At 43.3% G+C, this 13,543-nt stretch overlaps 1 protein-coding gene across 2 annotated transcripts; it reads right to left on the reverse strand.

The window, feature by feature from the left end:
• Positions 1–211: 211 nt before the first annotated feature.
• Positions 212–9,315, reverse strand: APOBEC4 (apolipoprotein B mRNA editing enzyme catalytic polypeptide like 4). 2 transcript variants are annotated; one of them, XM_069968970.1, is made up of 2 exons: positions 9,257–9,315; positions 212–1,738 (listed from the first exon to the last, which is right to left on the reverse strand). In XM_069968970.1, exon 2 carries the CDS (start codon positions 1,677–1,679, stop codon positions 588–590), a length of 1,092 nt encoding a protein of 363 aa, XP_069825071.1. In that variant the 5' UTR covers positions 1,680–1,738; positions 9,257–9,315; the 3' UTR covers positions 212–587. The 2 variants fall into 2 exon arrangements, with proteins under 2 accessions (XP_069825071.1, XP_069825070.1); XM_069968969.1 differs by lacking the exon at positions 9,257–9,315 and adding an exon at positions 7,933–8,270.
• Between the last annotated feature and the right edge of the window lie 4,228 nt (positions 9,316–13,543).

Raw genomic sequence — 13,543 nt, forward strand, 5'->3', positions numbered from 1 at the left:
CGTCACTTCTGCACTGGGAGATTGAACACTGGGGGACTACGCCAGACCAGGTGATAATGTGGTCCGGGGAGGGGTGCAAGTCCCTGTCCAGTAGAGGCCGTAGCTAGTACCATGGAGGCAGACCCTGCTTTGCTAGGATTTGTCATTCCCATAGACCTGTATGGAATCTCAATACAAGTCTATGGAATACTAAACCTGAAACATTGTATCTGTTAAGGCTGTGCTTCTCCACTCCACACTGCCCACTAGAAGGTTCTAGTTTTCTCACTTCCTCTTTTAACAGGTGTCCCTGCTCCTGTTTCCATGACATGCTACCCCAAGGCCATAACGCTCTCTGGGAAAGATATAATGTGCCACCATCCATATTGGTTACAGAAAATTAATAAATTCGCTTAGGAGTTGAAGACACAAAATAGTGGATTCATTTTCATTGGGACTATTCACAAAATAGATTTTTTTAACCCCTTTAAGTAAATAAAAACGTTAATATTCCGAAACAAATATCACATCACAGACTGTTATCCATTACATTTTTGCTGCATGTTCTACCATATAGAGAATAAATCATATCACTGGTATATGGTCACTCAACGCTCTGATCTGTCCACAGAATCAGTTTTTTTTCTTTTGCTCCTTCTTGCCCCTTTAACTGTCTCATCTTCTATGATTATAACTTCATTAAATTTTCTTGAATTTGATACAACGTCACTGATGTCCACGTCTCCCCTTACATTCCCAGGCATGTTTAGGTGGCGGACAATGTGTTTGGGTTTGGAGGAGGCTTCTATAGGGCCATACCCAGGGGCGGGTATGGATACAAGGGGCATACGGGAAACAAACATAGGGTAGTAGGGGAAGAAGCCTGTTTGGGGCTGAGGAAGAACACTAGGATTAACCTTCTCTCTTTGATACTCCGATAGTCGTTTCGTTTCTTGAGGTTGAGATATTAGAGGAGCGTCAACAAAGTAAGGCTTAATCCCAGTGATCAGGTGGATCATGTGCGCGTTATACCGGTCCGCCGAAGCCCTCGCAGGCAAAATGGGTTGGAACAAGGTGTTTTCTGGAACTTCCTTAACAAAAGCATAAAGAACAGTGTTCCAGATGCCATTACTCAATGGATTCAGTGTTACTCTTGGCCAGTGACCGGCCAGACTCCTTAAGGCCTCCTTGTTCCAAAAAGAAGCTGGAAACTCTTCTGCCACGTGGTACATCTGCGAGAAATAGATATCTAAGCGTATCTCAGGATATCTCTGCAGTAAGTCATAGATTTTACCGATGCAGCACTGGCCAAACTCATTGCAAGGAGTAAAGTTTGTGTAAAGAGTTAAGTAGCCAACCGGGTGATGCTGGTAGATGAAGGAGTCAAGATATCCGTCTCTCTCAAACAACATGGACTCAGCATGAAGGTTAGATTGAGCGCAGTTGGTAGCCTGGCCTCTCTGTATCACGGCTCCATTGAAGGATTTCAGTTCATAAAATATTAGTTGTTTGTTTTCGGGCATGGTTGGTCCATAGGGAAAGCCGAACGCCTCGTAGAACTCTCCGTAGGTGACCCGCGAGTCTTCTCCTGTTCTGATATGGTAGGGGCATTTCACACAATTGTGGTTTGGGTAGAGCCAGTAATACGGCTTCACTAACGTTCCATTATGTCCAGAGAATTCCTGGAAAATAGTTTCCATCGACAGAAGCAATAAGGTGTGCAGGATCCAGGGTTTGGTCTTCTACCACCGAAGATTGCCTGCAAAACATATATATATACAGGAATTATTTAAGGGATTGTGAATTGTTATTTCATAAGACAATACTGTAGATACATTGGGGATGATAAATGGACATGGATATTACTTTAGAATTATAATTTTTTTCTATTACTTTTTTTACATGATCATGGAGGGCAGCCATCTTGCCATAGTTGCTGCAACAGCAGTTCCAGAGGCTTGCTTTACAGCAGACTTCCTGTTCTTTACAGATCACTTTCCAGCAGGTGACCCCATATAAGTATATAGATAACAGAGGTACACGGATAGCTGCTGCTCACAACTCAGCTACTCAACGCGGCGGGCCGGAGATGGGCTGATGGGGGAATGTGGCCGGGATGGGGGGGATGTGCCGCCGCCGGGGATGGGGGATGCGACGGCGGGGCTGCGGGCACCAGGGAGTTAAAGCACATATTCACAGCAGGATGTTAATCCCGCTGCGAATATGTGCTATCATAGGGGTAAATTGATACTGGATCCGCATCGGTTCTCGCTTCGAATCCGCAGAAGTGAGATCCGCTGTGGATCTGGTAGGTGTGAAGGCACCCTGAGAACATATATGCAAAAATTCATTCATATTTCATGTATTAAGGGAGGAATTAAAGGGGTCAGACAGAATAAAATGGGATAGTTTATCAGCAGGATGCCAATATACTGGCTACCTCTCTGTTCAGCTGCCTGGTATTCAGGAACCACAAGTAGTTGGCTCTGTTCCCAGTATAGCAATGGTGCTAGTATACCGCAGACTCAGCTCCTATTGGGCTGCAGTAACACTGTGCGGCCACTACACCATGTATGGCGCTGTCTGCTTACAGCTCCACTGTATATTGCAGGTGATCAGCGGGGGTGTTGATCTTCTCTATAGGATCGAAGACTTAGTACCTGACAGACAAAGAGCATGATAAATCAAGAAACAGATGAATCTACGAGGAATTTTTTTTACTAACTTATATGTTTTTATCCACTTATTTTCAATAGTTTTCACACGTTTGTTTTATAACTTCAGGATCAGGATCTGATCCGTAAATGACATATGGAGTCTCTGGCTACGGCCTATCAGCAGTGTATAGAATGTAATTTCTTTGTTGTACATTTGGGAGTTATTAGAAATAGTTTATTCTTCCTTAATTCGCCAGAAACATCAGACGTAGTTGGAGGTATATGGTTGTAGTTTACATGCTGGTCACCACCTCCAATACTGTGAGGAGATTGCTCTGCGAGTACAATGCCGGCTCCATACACTATAAACAAAGCGGCTGTGATTACAGGCTGGAGACGTAAGACGCGCAACATTAAAAGCCAAAGTATAGGCTAAAGCTGACATCAATCTGAGGGATCAGGGATCAGCAGATGGGGAATACTGATGTCCTTGCTGCCTTTTTATAGGTCATGTATAATAAACATATAAACATGACATAGTAACGTAAAAGGTCATCCCAGGCTACTCCCATATTATGTATGTTATATGCACAAGGCAAGACCCCAGCTTATATGTAGACTCCGAAATACCTAAAGAGTGTCTTCCATCGACCAGTATGTGTGTTATTCACACGTCCGCATAAGTTCTCAGTATTTGCGGATCCGTAGATACAGAGTACTTTGTAACCCATTCAATTTTATGGTGCAATTCGTCGCCTATTTTTGCGGATTCCGATTTGTAAAAAAAAAAAAAAAAGAACTTGTAGTGCAGTCCGCAACTGCGTTACGAACGCTCAAATAGAAGTCTATGGGGGCCTCCGTATTTTGTGGAGACCACCTTAGCACCTGCAATTTCCGTGATGTCACCATTTAGGCTCCTCCTGGCTGGGTGGGACAGCTGGTGAAATCATTTTGTGCTCTGCAAAAATACTGTACACTATGGATGCAGCGTGGATGTTATTTTGCGGATTGCGGATCAAAAATTGCTGAGCGTGAAATTCTTCCTTGGAAATATACTGACGTGCGAGTATAGAGTTGAGTGCGACTCAAGCATGTTCTAGTCCGATTGTGCAGCGCTTTGAATTTCAGTGGCTTAAAGTGTCACTGACGTTAAAAAATTTTTTGCAGAAATCAATAGTACAGGCGATTTATAAGAAACTTTGTAATTGGGTTTATTAGCCAAAAAATGCATTTTTATCATGAAAAAGCAGTTTGAAGCTCGCCCCGTCTTCATTGTTCTTTATGAAGAGGGAAAGGGGGGAAGATGAGGCACCAAAACAGGACAACAAAGAGTTAATTTACCAGTCTCTCTCCTCTGATGTCAGCACTGACCTTTCTGACCTGTGAATATGCTTTCATGCAGTGTAATCCTTTGTTCTCTGCTCTCTACTGCCGACTAATCTCCTTCTCTCCTCTCTCCATAGAACAGACAGGGCCCGACTGATGTAAAACAGTCAAGATGTCCTGATTCTGAGCAGTGGATGAGAGGGGGGTGAACCTGGGGAAAGTCTTTTTAAATGCAGATAATGGCATACAGTGGTACCTTGGTTTAAGAGCGTTTTGGTTTCAGAGCTCACATTTTTTCAAAATTGTGACTTGGTTTAAGAGCATTGCTTTGATGTAAGAGCTCCCTGTACTGGGTGGGAGCGCGAGCGGGGGAGGGTGGTCTGCATAGCATGGTCTGCATAGCGGGGTCTACAGCCCTGTACTCTGACCCAGGAAGTCTCCCTCACCTTCCAAATCATAGCAGATCCACTTCAGGCTGGGGCTTACATCAGGGGACAGGACTGTGGGGGTAACCTCTCCATAGCTGTAACCCCTCCCTCCCCGGACAGAGAGTGCTGCATGTATGTGCCCACATCTGTCCTAATCATTCCTTCCTGCTCCCTGCAGTCTCTGTCAGCCCTTGTGTTTCCCATCCTCTCCATTATGGGGATCTTTAGTTCCATCCTGTATCTACAAACTGCTGCTGTATTATCAGGGTTACGCCCTTACTATACATTATATTCCACATGCTGATTGCTATACTGTACAGTAACTTATAATATCACATATTCAGCTGTTTCTAAATCTTTGTTTCATTTGTTTTACATGTTATTCAGAATAAAAAAAGCATTATTTTTGGGGTGTGGAACCAATTGTCTGCATTTCTATGATTTCTTATGGGAAGATTTGCTTTGGTATAAGAGTGGATTTGGATTACAAGCGCGGCCCCGGAACGAATTATGCTCGTAATCCAAGGCACCACTGTATTTGCCTAATAAAGCCAATTACAATGTTTCTTAAAATCGCCTGGACTATTGATTTCTGCAAAAAATGACAGTGACACTTTAAGAAGAAGTTGAATGCAGCCCTAGGAAGTCTAGGAAAAAATGGATAAAACCATAGGCCTTAGTCTGTATCTATGTTTTCCCCAACTTCCTAGGTCTGCGTCCAACTTCTTCAGCCGCCAGTATTCAAATGCTGAGCGATCACAGACTTCAGTATGGCTTATAGAGTCACCCAGTAAGTAAAATGGATGTGATATGCTTTTATTACAAAGGGAACCAATGGGCCACTCCATCCCTTCTCACTACCACCTACCCAAACATGGCACTGGTCCCTTATATACATATATCTCTAGGGGACCCTTTACATAACCAGACTCGTCCTCGATAAGAGAGATCGGCACTCGTTTGCAGAACCTTCTCACGGCTCGATCAGTTGTGGGGCCGGGATCATTTGTGCGGACTATTAGGCTATGCTCAAACACAGTAAAATAATATCAAAATACGGCTGTATTTTCAATGTTATAATGCAATCAATGGGAAATTAGCCGGCAGTGCACACGTCGCATATAGAATAACAGCTGTAATTCATTACGATAACAAACTTGCTCAGTACTTACCACCTGCCGTTTCTTTGTTACACATTGTTTTATTTTTACTAAAGATTGCAGTTAGAGATGAGCGAACTGGGTTCAGGTTCAAGTCCATCCGAACCCAAACGATCGGCATTTGATTAGCTGGGGCTGCTGAAGTTGGATAAAGCTCTAAGTTTGTCTGGAAAACATGGATACAGCCAATGACTATATCCATGATTTCCACATAGCCTTAGGGCTTTATCCAACTTCAGCAGCCACCGCTAATCAAATGCCGAAAGTTTCCCCGGGCGGCCTGTGTGGCCTGCCCCCAGTACTTCATGCCTGGCTGGTGCGCAGGAATAAACCGATGCCGTACCACCAATGATTGAATACCGCCTTACTGTTTCTGAATAAAGCACACTATATACAGACCAGTATTACCACCATAAAGTGGTGATATAGTAATAAATACAGTGCAGTTACATTCAGTACCATGCTGGCACACCATAGAGGGCATTCCCATAAAGCTACAAATAAGGTGCCAAAACTTTGCTGTTAGCTTCTCTCTATAGGGTCTCTCCATACATTGTCCTTGCCCAAGGGCCCAGTGCTGATACCCAACCCAACCTGCCATGATGTCACTGTACGCTCTACACCAGCGGAATGGATAAAAAGTCAGGTGTTTCGTTGTAGTTTGATAATGTTTGAAATGTAGAACTAAAAACTAAGCGGCCAGGTGATAATTATGTAAGAAATGAAGAATTACAATAATTACATTGATGATTACAGACATTACTCCGGTGAGGCAGCACACATGGAGCATGGAAACCAAATCATCTGTGCACTTCCTGCATCTGCTTCATATCGCCGACCCCCCCACCAAGCACTGGCCCGGGGCTCCGAGGGGCCCCCAGCAATGTAGTCATCTACTTTCCTTCTATTATAGAGATGTATAGCTTTGAATTAGAAAGGAATGAGACTGTGTGAATTGTTACTTAGGAAGAACATTGACTGATCAAATTGAAAATCTGTCATGTGTGTCGGTTAAACCTAGACGTCCTGTGTAGTATTGAGAGACGCACTTAGCAGATAATCCTAGACGGCTAATGCAAACATAGCTGAGTGCTATACACGAGTGCATCATCACATCGTATATACAGAGCAGTAAGGACAGAGGGGAAAAAACGGATGCATAGAGGTTCATCTTGATCTGTTTTGATCTGTTTTTCCATATATTTCCATTATAAAAAAAAAGAAAATAGATCAAGACTTACCCCGTGCAGTAGGAATGTATATCTATATATATATATATATATATATATACTGTGTATATATATATATATATATATATATATATATATATATGTTCCTGACTGTGAGGGGGTTTGATGTGTGCAGGACCACTGAAGAGTCCGGGGAGCCCAGTATAATGACAGACTACTGCGATCCTGCGATCTATAGCGATCATGGCTTTTAAGGTAGTCAGTGACAGGACAAGCTCCTGTCACTGAGCAATCAGGACTTGCGGGGGTCCCGATCGCTTGTGCCGACAGGCGTGGGGTAAGTCACTTACCTCTGTCCTGTCAGATCGGCGTTACATGTATAAAGTCTGCTCTCAGCCAGGCTCTGCATAGATCGCCGATAACACTGATCTATCGCATAACATAGATTAGTATATGAAATCTATTGATCGCATGTTTCAGGGTAGCTTCACACGTACCGTATCGCTGTGTATTTAACGCTGCGTTTTTATTGCTGTGTGTTTGGTGCGAATTTTACATGCGAGTTTTGATTTTCACATGATTTTCATGTGAATCGCACCAAACACGCAGCGATAAAAACGCAGCGTTAAATACGCAGCGATACGGTACGTGTGAAGTTACCCTTAAAGAGAAAACAAGTGTTTAAAAAAAAATGTGTAATAAAAAAAAGTTTAAAAAATTAAAAAGCAATCAAAATTTTTCTGTTACACCAATATGATATTAATAAAAACTAGAGATCATGGCGCAAGAAATGACACCCAACCAGCCCTGTAGGTGGAAAAATAAAAGTGCTATGGCTCTTAGAAGGCGGAGAGGAACATTGCATTAATTTGACCCGGACATCAAGGCATCAATGGGCTCAGTCTTGAAGGGGTTAATGTACACAAAAACATGGTCAACCACATTTTTGTATACGCTAAAAAAAAGGATGCACACAAATGCATCCGTTTTCCATCCGTTTTTTTGTAAAGCGATGACAAAGAAAACAGATTGCAAAAAAAGAAGTGTGAACCCAGCCTTAGATGGATATGCTGTACTGTGTGCGCACAGTCCCATGCACTCCTATATAGCAGGCTGTACAGTAGACTTTCTCCCAGTCTCAGTCCAGCAGACGCTGTATCCATCACTATAGATAAAATGCTGATTTTCTTACCGTGTTCCGTAATTAAAGGTTCCGTACAATCAGCTCCGCTACGGCCAGTGAGATAAGCTGCTGATCCATGCAGAGTGGTTGCTAAGCTGTAAGAGTTGTACGCGTTATATTGTGGACGTGCAGGGTGTGTCCCCATTATTGGACAAGGTAGTTTGTCACTACAACATTCCTGGCCGTTCACTCAGGTACAGAGAGCGATCACTTTACTTTACATGCCGATTCTTTGTACTTGTTCACATATTAGCCAGACCTCTAATAGCATGGTTCTATAGTCTATGCCTCCTGGAGCTGACAGCCCTGTCAGACTTTACTATAAACCCTTAAAGGGAATCTGTCACTAGGTTTATGCTACCTTAAAGGAGGGTTGAATGGAGTACTAAGGCAAAAATATTTTTATTTTAAATAAACTGGATTTAGAAAGTTATATTGATTTGTAATTTACTTCTATTTAAGTCTTCCCATACTTATCAGCTGCTGTATGTCATGCAGGAAGTGGGGTTTTCTTTCCAGTCTAAAACAGGGCTCTCTGCTGCCACCTCTGTCCAAGACAGGAAGTGTCCAGAGCATTAGCAAATCCCCATAGAAAACCTCTCCTGCTCTGGATAGTTCCTGACATGGACAGAGGTGGCAGCAGAGAGCACTGTCAGACTGGAAAGAAAACACAACTTCCTGCAGGACATACAGCAGCTGATAAGTATGGGACGACTGGAGATTGTTAAATTTTTAAATAAAAGTGAATTACAAATCCTATATATCTTTTTGAAACCAGTTGATTTAAAAGAAAAATATTTTTGCCAGAGTACCCCTTTAATGTCTTTTCAGTCTGATACAGTGCTCTCTGCTGCCACCTCTGTCCATGCCAGGAACTGCCCAGAGCAATGGTAAATACCAATAGAAAACCTTTCCTGCTCTGGACACTGTGTCAGACTGGAAAGAATACACCACTTCCTGCAGGACATACAGCAGCTCATAAGTATGGTAAGACTTTAGATTTTTCAATAGAAGCAAATTACAAATCATCTATAACTTTCTAAATACCAGTTGATTTGAAAGAAAATGATTTTGGTCGGAGTACCCCTTTAATGCCGCACCATTCCCTCCACTTTCCAGCTGCTGATTGATAGCCATCTACCTATATACAGTACAGATAGACGACTGCCAATAAGCAGCTGGTGTGCGGAGGGAGCTGGTGCTCATGAATAATGAGGATTACTGAGCACACACTTGTAATGGAAAGGACTAGATATTGTCCTTGTTATTCAGGAGGATATCTCTGGATTATACATCATTCTGTTCAGCTTCTCTGTTACTAGTTTATACTAACCTGAGATAGGACAGAAAACTGCTGACAGAGGGGGGAGATTTATCAAACTTGGTGTAAAGTGAAACTGGCGCAGTTGCCTCTAGCAACCAATCAGAATCCACCTTTCATTCCTCACAGACTCTTTGGAAAATGAAAGGTGGAATCTGATTGGTTGCTAGGGGCAACTAAGCCAGTTTCACTTTACACCATGTTTGATAAATCTCCCCCATAGTATACACTCCAGCCAGGATGCCTAGCAGCAGCAGAAAGCGCTGTCAGTTCACACAATGGAGTGAGCAGCTGCAGCCGCACGCTCCATTGTGTGCTGTGGGGAGTTCTGATGCGGGTACGCACTGATGTGCCTGCATCAGAACTCAGCGGTGCTAAAGATCATCCGGCCGGTCTCATATTACGTGTGACCATAGCCCTCAGAACATAACCTGAGTGCTGGAGGAAGAGTACAGTGTCGGTAGTTTGCTCTGTTTTTCTTATAGCTCGTAAACTTTCTTTTAGGTAGTTAATAGTCCTTAGCACCGTACAGAGCATCAGATCAGTCCTTGTCCCTATTGGGGCTCACAATCTATAGTCCAAATTAAACTATCAGGGTATAAACACACACACCTTATACGCAGCGTATTTACTGCTGCGATACGCAGAAAATACGCAACAAATACGCAAATTAGATCTAAATAACTGAACACAGCATCAAATCTGCTGCATATCTGCTGCGTATACGCTGTGTGTGTTGTTTGTACCCTCAGACTGTATTGGAGCGTAGGAAGGAAGCGAGGTATAAGGAGGAAAGCAAAATATGATACAAGCTCAGCCTGTATAGATGTAGGGGGAAGAGGGGATAACAATGAAATATTAGGGTACAAACACACACAGCTTATACGCTGCGTATTTACTGCTGCGATACGCAGCAAATACGCAGCAGATACACAGCAGATTAGATCTAAATAACTGAACACAGTATCAAATCTGCTGCATATCTGCTGTGTGTGTTTGTACCCTAAGAATATAAAAGTAAAGTCTAGGTAGTTGCTTCTTAGCATGCTGTCTTCTACTCCCTGTACAGATCCTTATAGAGACTCTGGGGGAGATTTATCAAACATGGTGTAAAGTGAAACTGGCTCAGTTGCCCCTAGCAACCAATCAGATTCCACCTTTCATTTTCCAAAGAGTCTGTGAGGAATGAAAGGTGGAATCTGATTGGTTGCTAGGGGCAACTGAGCCAGTTTCACTTTACACCATGTTTTATAAATCTCCCTCTATGTGTATACACTCCGCCAGGATTCCCTCAGCAGAAAGATTATCTGACAGATTATCTGCCAAAGATTTGAAGCCAAAACCAGGAATGGATGTGAAAAGAGGAGAAATCTCAGGCTTTCCTTTATGACCTGATCTCTGTTTATAGTCTGTTCCTGGCTTTGGCTTAAAATCTTTGGCAGATAATCTGTCAGATAATCTTTCTGTGTAAAAGGGCCCTAAGCGTGGTCCATTTTCTGCAGATATACATTAAAGGGGTTATCCAGCACTACAAAACATGGCCACTTTTCTCCCTCTCTTGTCTCCAGTTCAGGTGTGGTTTGCAATTAAGCTCTGTTTACTTCAATGGAACTGAGTTTGAAACACCACCCAAACTGGAGACAAGAGAGAGGGAAAAGTGGCCATGTTTTTGTAGCACTGGATAACCCCTTTAACTAAGAATGGCTCTCGGTTGCTCCATAAAATAAACGTATATAACTGTGGACAGTGGGTTATATGCTGGTATGGGTTGAATATGTTCAGCCCATTAAAAGAGGTGGTGCGGGGAGCAGAAGATGGTTCAAGTGTTTTGTTCACTGGAGCGTTCTTCTATTTCACGTTTTGGAAATATGCCTTCCGGGACAGTAGATTAGTTTAGGTCCCAGTCAGTGGCGTAGCTACCATAGAGGCAGGGAAGGCGGTTGCTATGGGGCCCTTGGAGGGAGGGGGCCCAGGGAAGATAAGAGCCTCCTGTGTCCTTTTGCTTAACCCCTTGTACTGAAGTGTGTAAGTGACCCAGTGTTCTCTTGCATGCTGCAACACAAAAAAGGGTTAATAAGCTCGACAATTAGCTCTCTGATAACCTCTGACCTCTGTTCTCTGAGCTCCTGCAGAGGTCAGGGGTTATCAGTGCTGGAGTAGTGAAGGAGAGAGCTAATCGTCTTCTGTATTAACCCTTTGTGTTGCAGCATGTAAGATAACACTGGGTCACTTACACACTGCAGTAAATAAAGAGTTAAGCAAAAGGTAGGCTGCTCCTGCACCTATGTATATAACCATGAGGCTCCTAATAGGCTGTTATAGTTAAATACAGTGGATGGACAGAACAAGCAGACATTGGCTTTCTGCTCTGCCAGTCACTGTTGTGGCTGCATGCAGGATTCTGCCTCTGGCCACAAGAGAATTTATTTTTTGCCACATCACCGAGTATATAGTGTGTAGGGGAGGGGGGACCCACAAAGTTTTTTGCTTTGGGGCCCCATGAATCCTAGCTACGCCCCTGGTCCCAGTCATCACATGTGGACAAAATCATGGCAGGATGTGCTGATCAATGGCTACCTGTAGATAGTTCCCCTTTAAAGGAGAAGTCTGGTGAAATTTTTTATATAAGTATTGTATGCCCCCCAAAAGTTATACAAATCCCCAATATACACTTATTACGGGAAATGCTTATAAAGTGCTTTTTTCCCTGCACTGACTACTGCATCAAGGCTTCACTTCCTGGATAACATGGTGATGTCATTTCCTGGATAACATGGTGATGTTACTTCCTGGATAACATGGTGATGTCACTTCCTGGATAACATGGTGATGTCACGACCCGACTCCCAGAGCTGTGCGGGCTGTGGCTGCTGGAGAGGGATGATGGAAGGGGCATGCTCAGTGTCCCTCCAGTGCCCTGTGTCCCTCAGTGTCCTCCTGCCATCATCCTCTCCAGCAGCCACAGCCCGCACAGCTCTGGGAATCGGGTCGTGACATCATCATGTTATCCAGGAAGTGACATCACCATATTATCCAGGAAGAGACATCACCATGTTATCAAGGAAGTGACATCACCATGTTATCCAGGAAGTGACATCACCATGTTATCCAGGAAGTGACATCACCATGTTATCCAGGAAGGACATCACCATGTTTATCCAGGAAGTGAAGCCTTGATGCAGTAGTAAGTGCAGGGAAAAAAGCACTTTATAAGCATTTCCCGTAATAAGTGTATATTGGTATTTGTATAACTTTTGGGGGGGCAATACAATACTTTAATAAAAATTTTTGCTGGGCGTCTCCTTTAAATGATTGGCACATCTCTACCATTGAGTTTCAAGGGGTTGTAGGGGGAGCAGGCAATTGCTCATACCTTCTGCTTCCTGGCACCAACTTCTTCTCTTTCCATGTCTCTGAAGTATACTTTCCGAGACGGGTGGGTGTAAGTGCTGACCATCATACGGTGGCAGCCATTGTACTTGATCGTGAAGGCCCATGTGCAGTGTTACAGGAGAAATCCTGCCTGGGGCATTCCTAAAGGGGTTATCCAGCGCTACAAAAACATGGCCACTTTTCCCCCTACTGTTGTCTCCAGTTCAGGTGCGGTTTGCAATTAAGCTCCATTTACTTCAATGGAACTGAGTTTCAAAACCCCACCCAATCTGGAGACAACAGTAGGGGGAAAGTGGCCATGTTTTTGTAGCGCTGGATAACCCCTTAATGATGAGGAGAGAAGGAACGAAGAAAGGAGGGGCGTTGCAGGCCTGGGGCACAGGCACTCTGGGTCACACCAATTTGACACAGGGCTGCAAGTTTAAAAGTTGTTTTTAAGGACAATAATTGCATCACCTGCCGAACGGACCCCAGGACAGATCTTGGATTAAAAGCAGCTGTCTGAAGGTACAATACGACGCCACAAAAATGTATAACAACAACTAGAGAGGTCATACTTGGCAGCATAGACATAACGGCATGTTTCGGTGTACGGTACACCACGCGATATACACCATGAAAAGATTTTGTTCTAATCTTTGCTTCGTGATATTGTTCTCAGCCCTGAAGTCAACAGTTTTTATCCAGTTTGTCCACGGATTTTATTTAAAGAAATATTCCTTGTTGGTTTTTTTTACAGCAATATTCGACATCACAATTTCAGTAACAAAAAAGAAAAAATCTCCCGAATGAAAACGTAAAACACACCCCACTTAAATAGAATATCTACTGATACAAGTCCGAGTATCAAAGTCAAAATAGATTTTCTCAGTATCAAAATGTGCTCGAAATTTACCACGAAGAACA

This window comes from Dendropsophus ebraccatus, chromosome 4 (genome assembly GCF_027789765.1).
Source record: "Dendropsophus ebraccatus isolate aDenEbr1 chromosome 4, aDenEbr1.pat, whole genome shotgun sequence".
NCBI classification, from domain to species: Eukaryota; Metazoa; Chordata; class Amphibia; order Anura; family Hylidae; genus Dendropsophus; species Dendropsophus ebraccatus.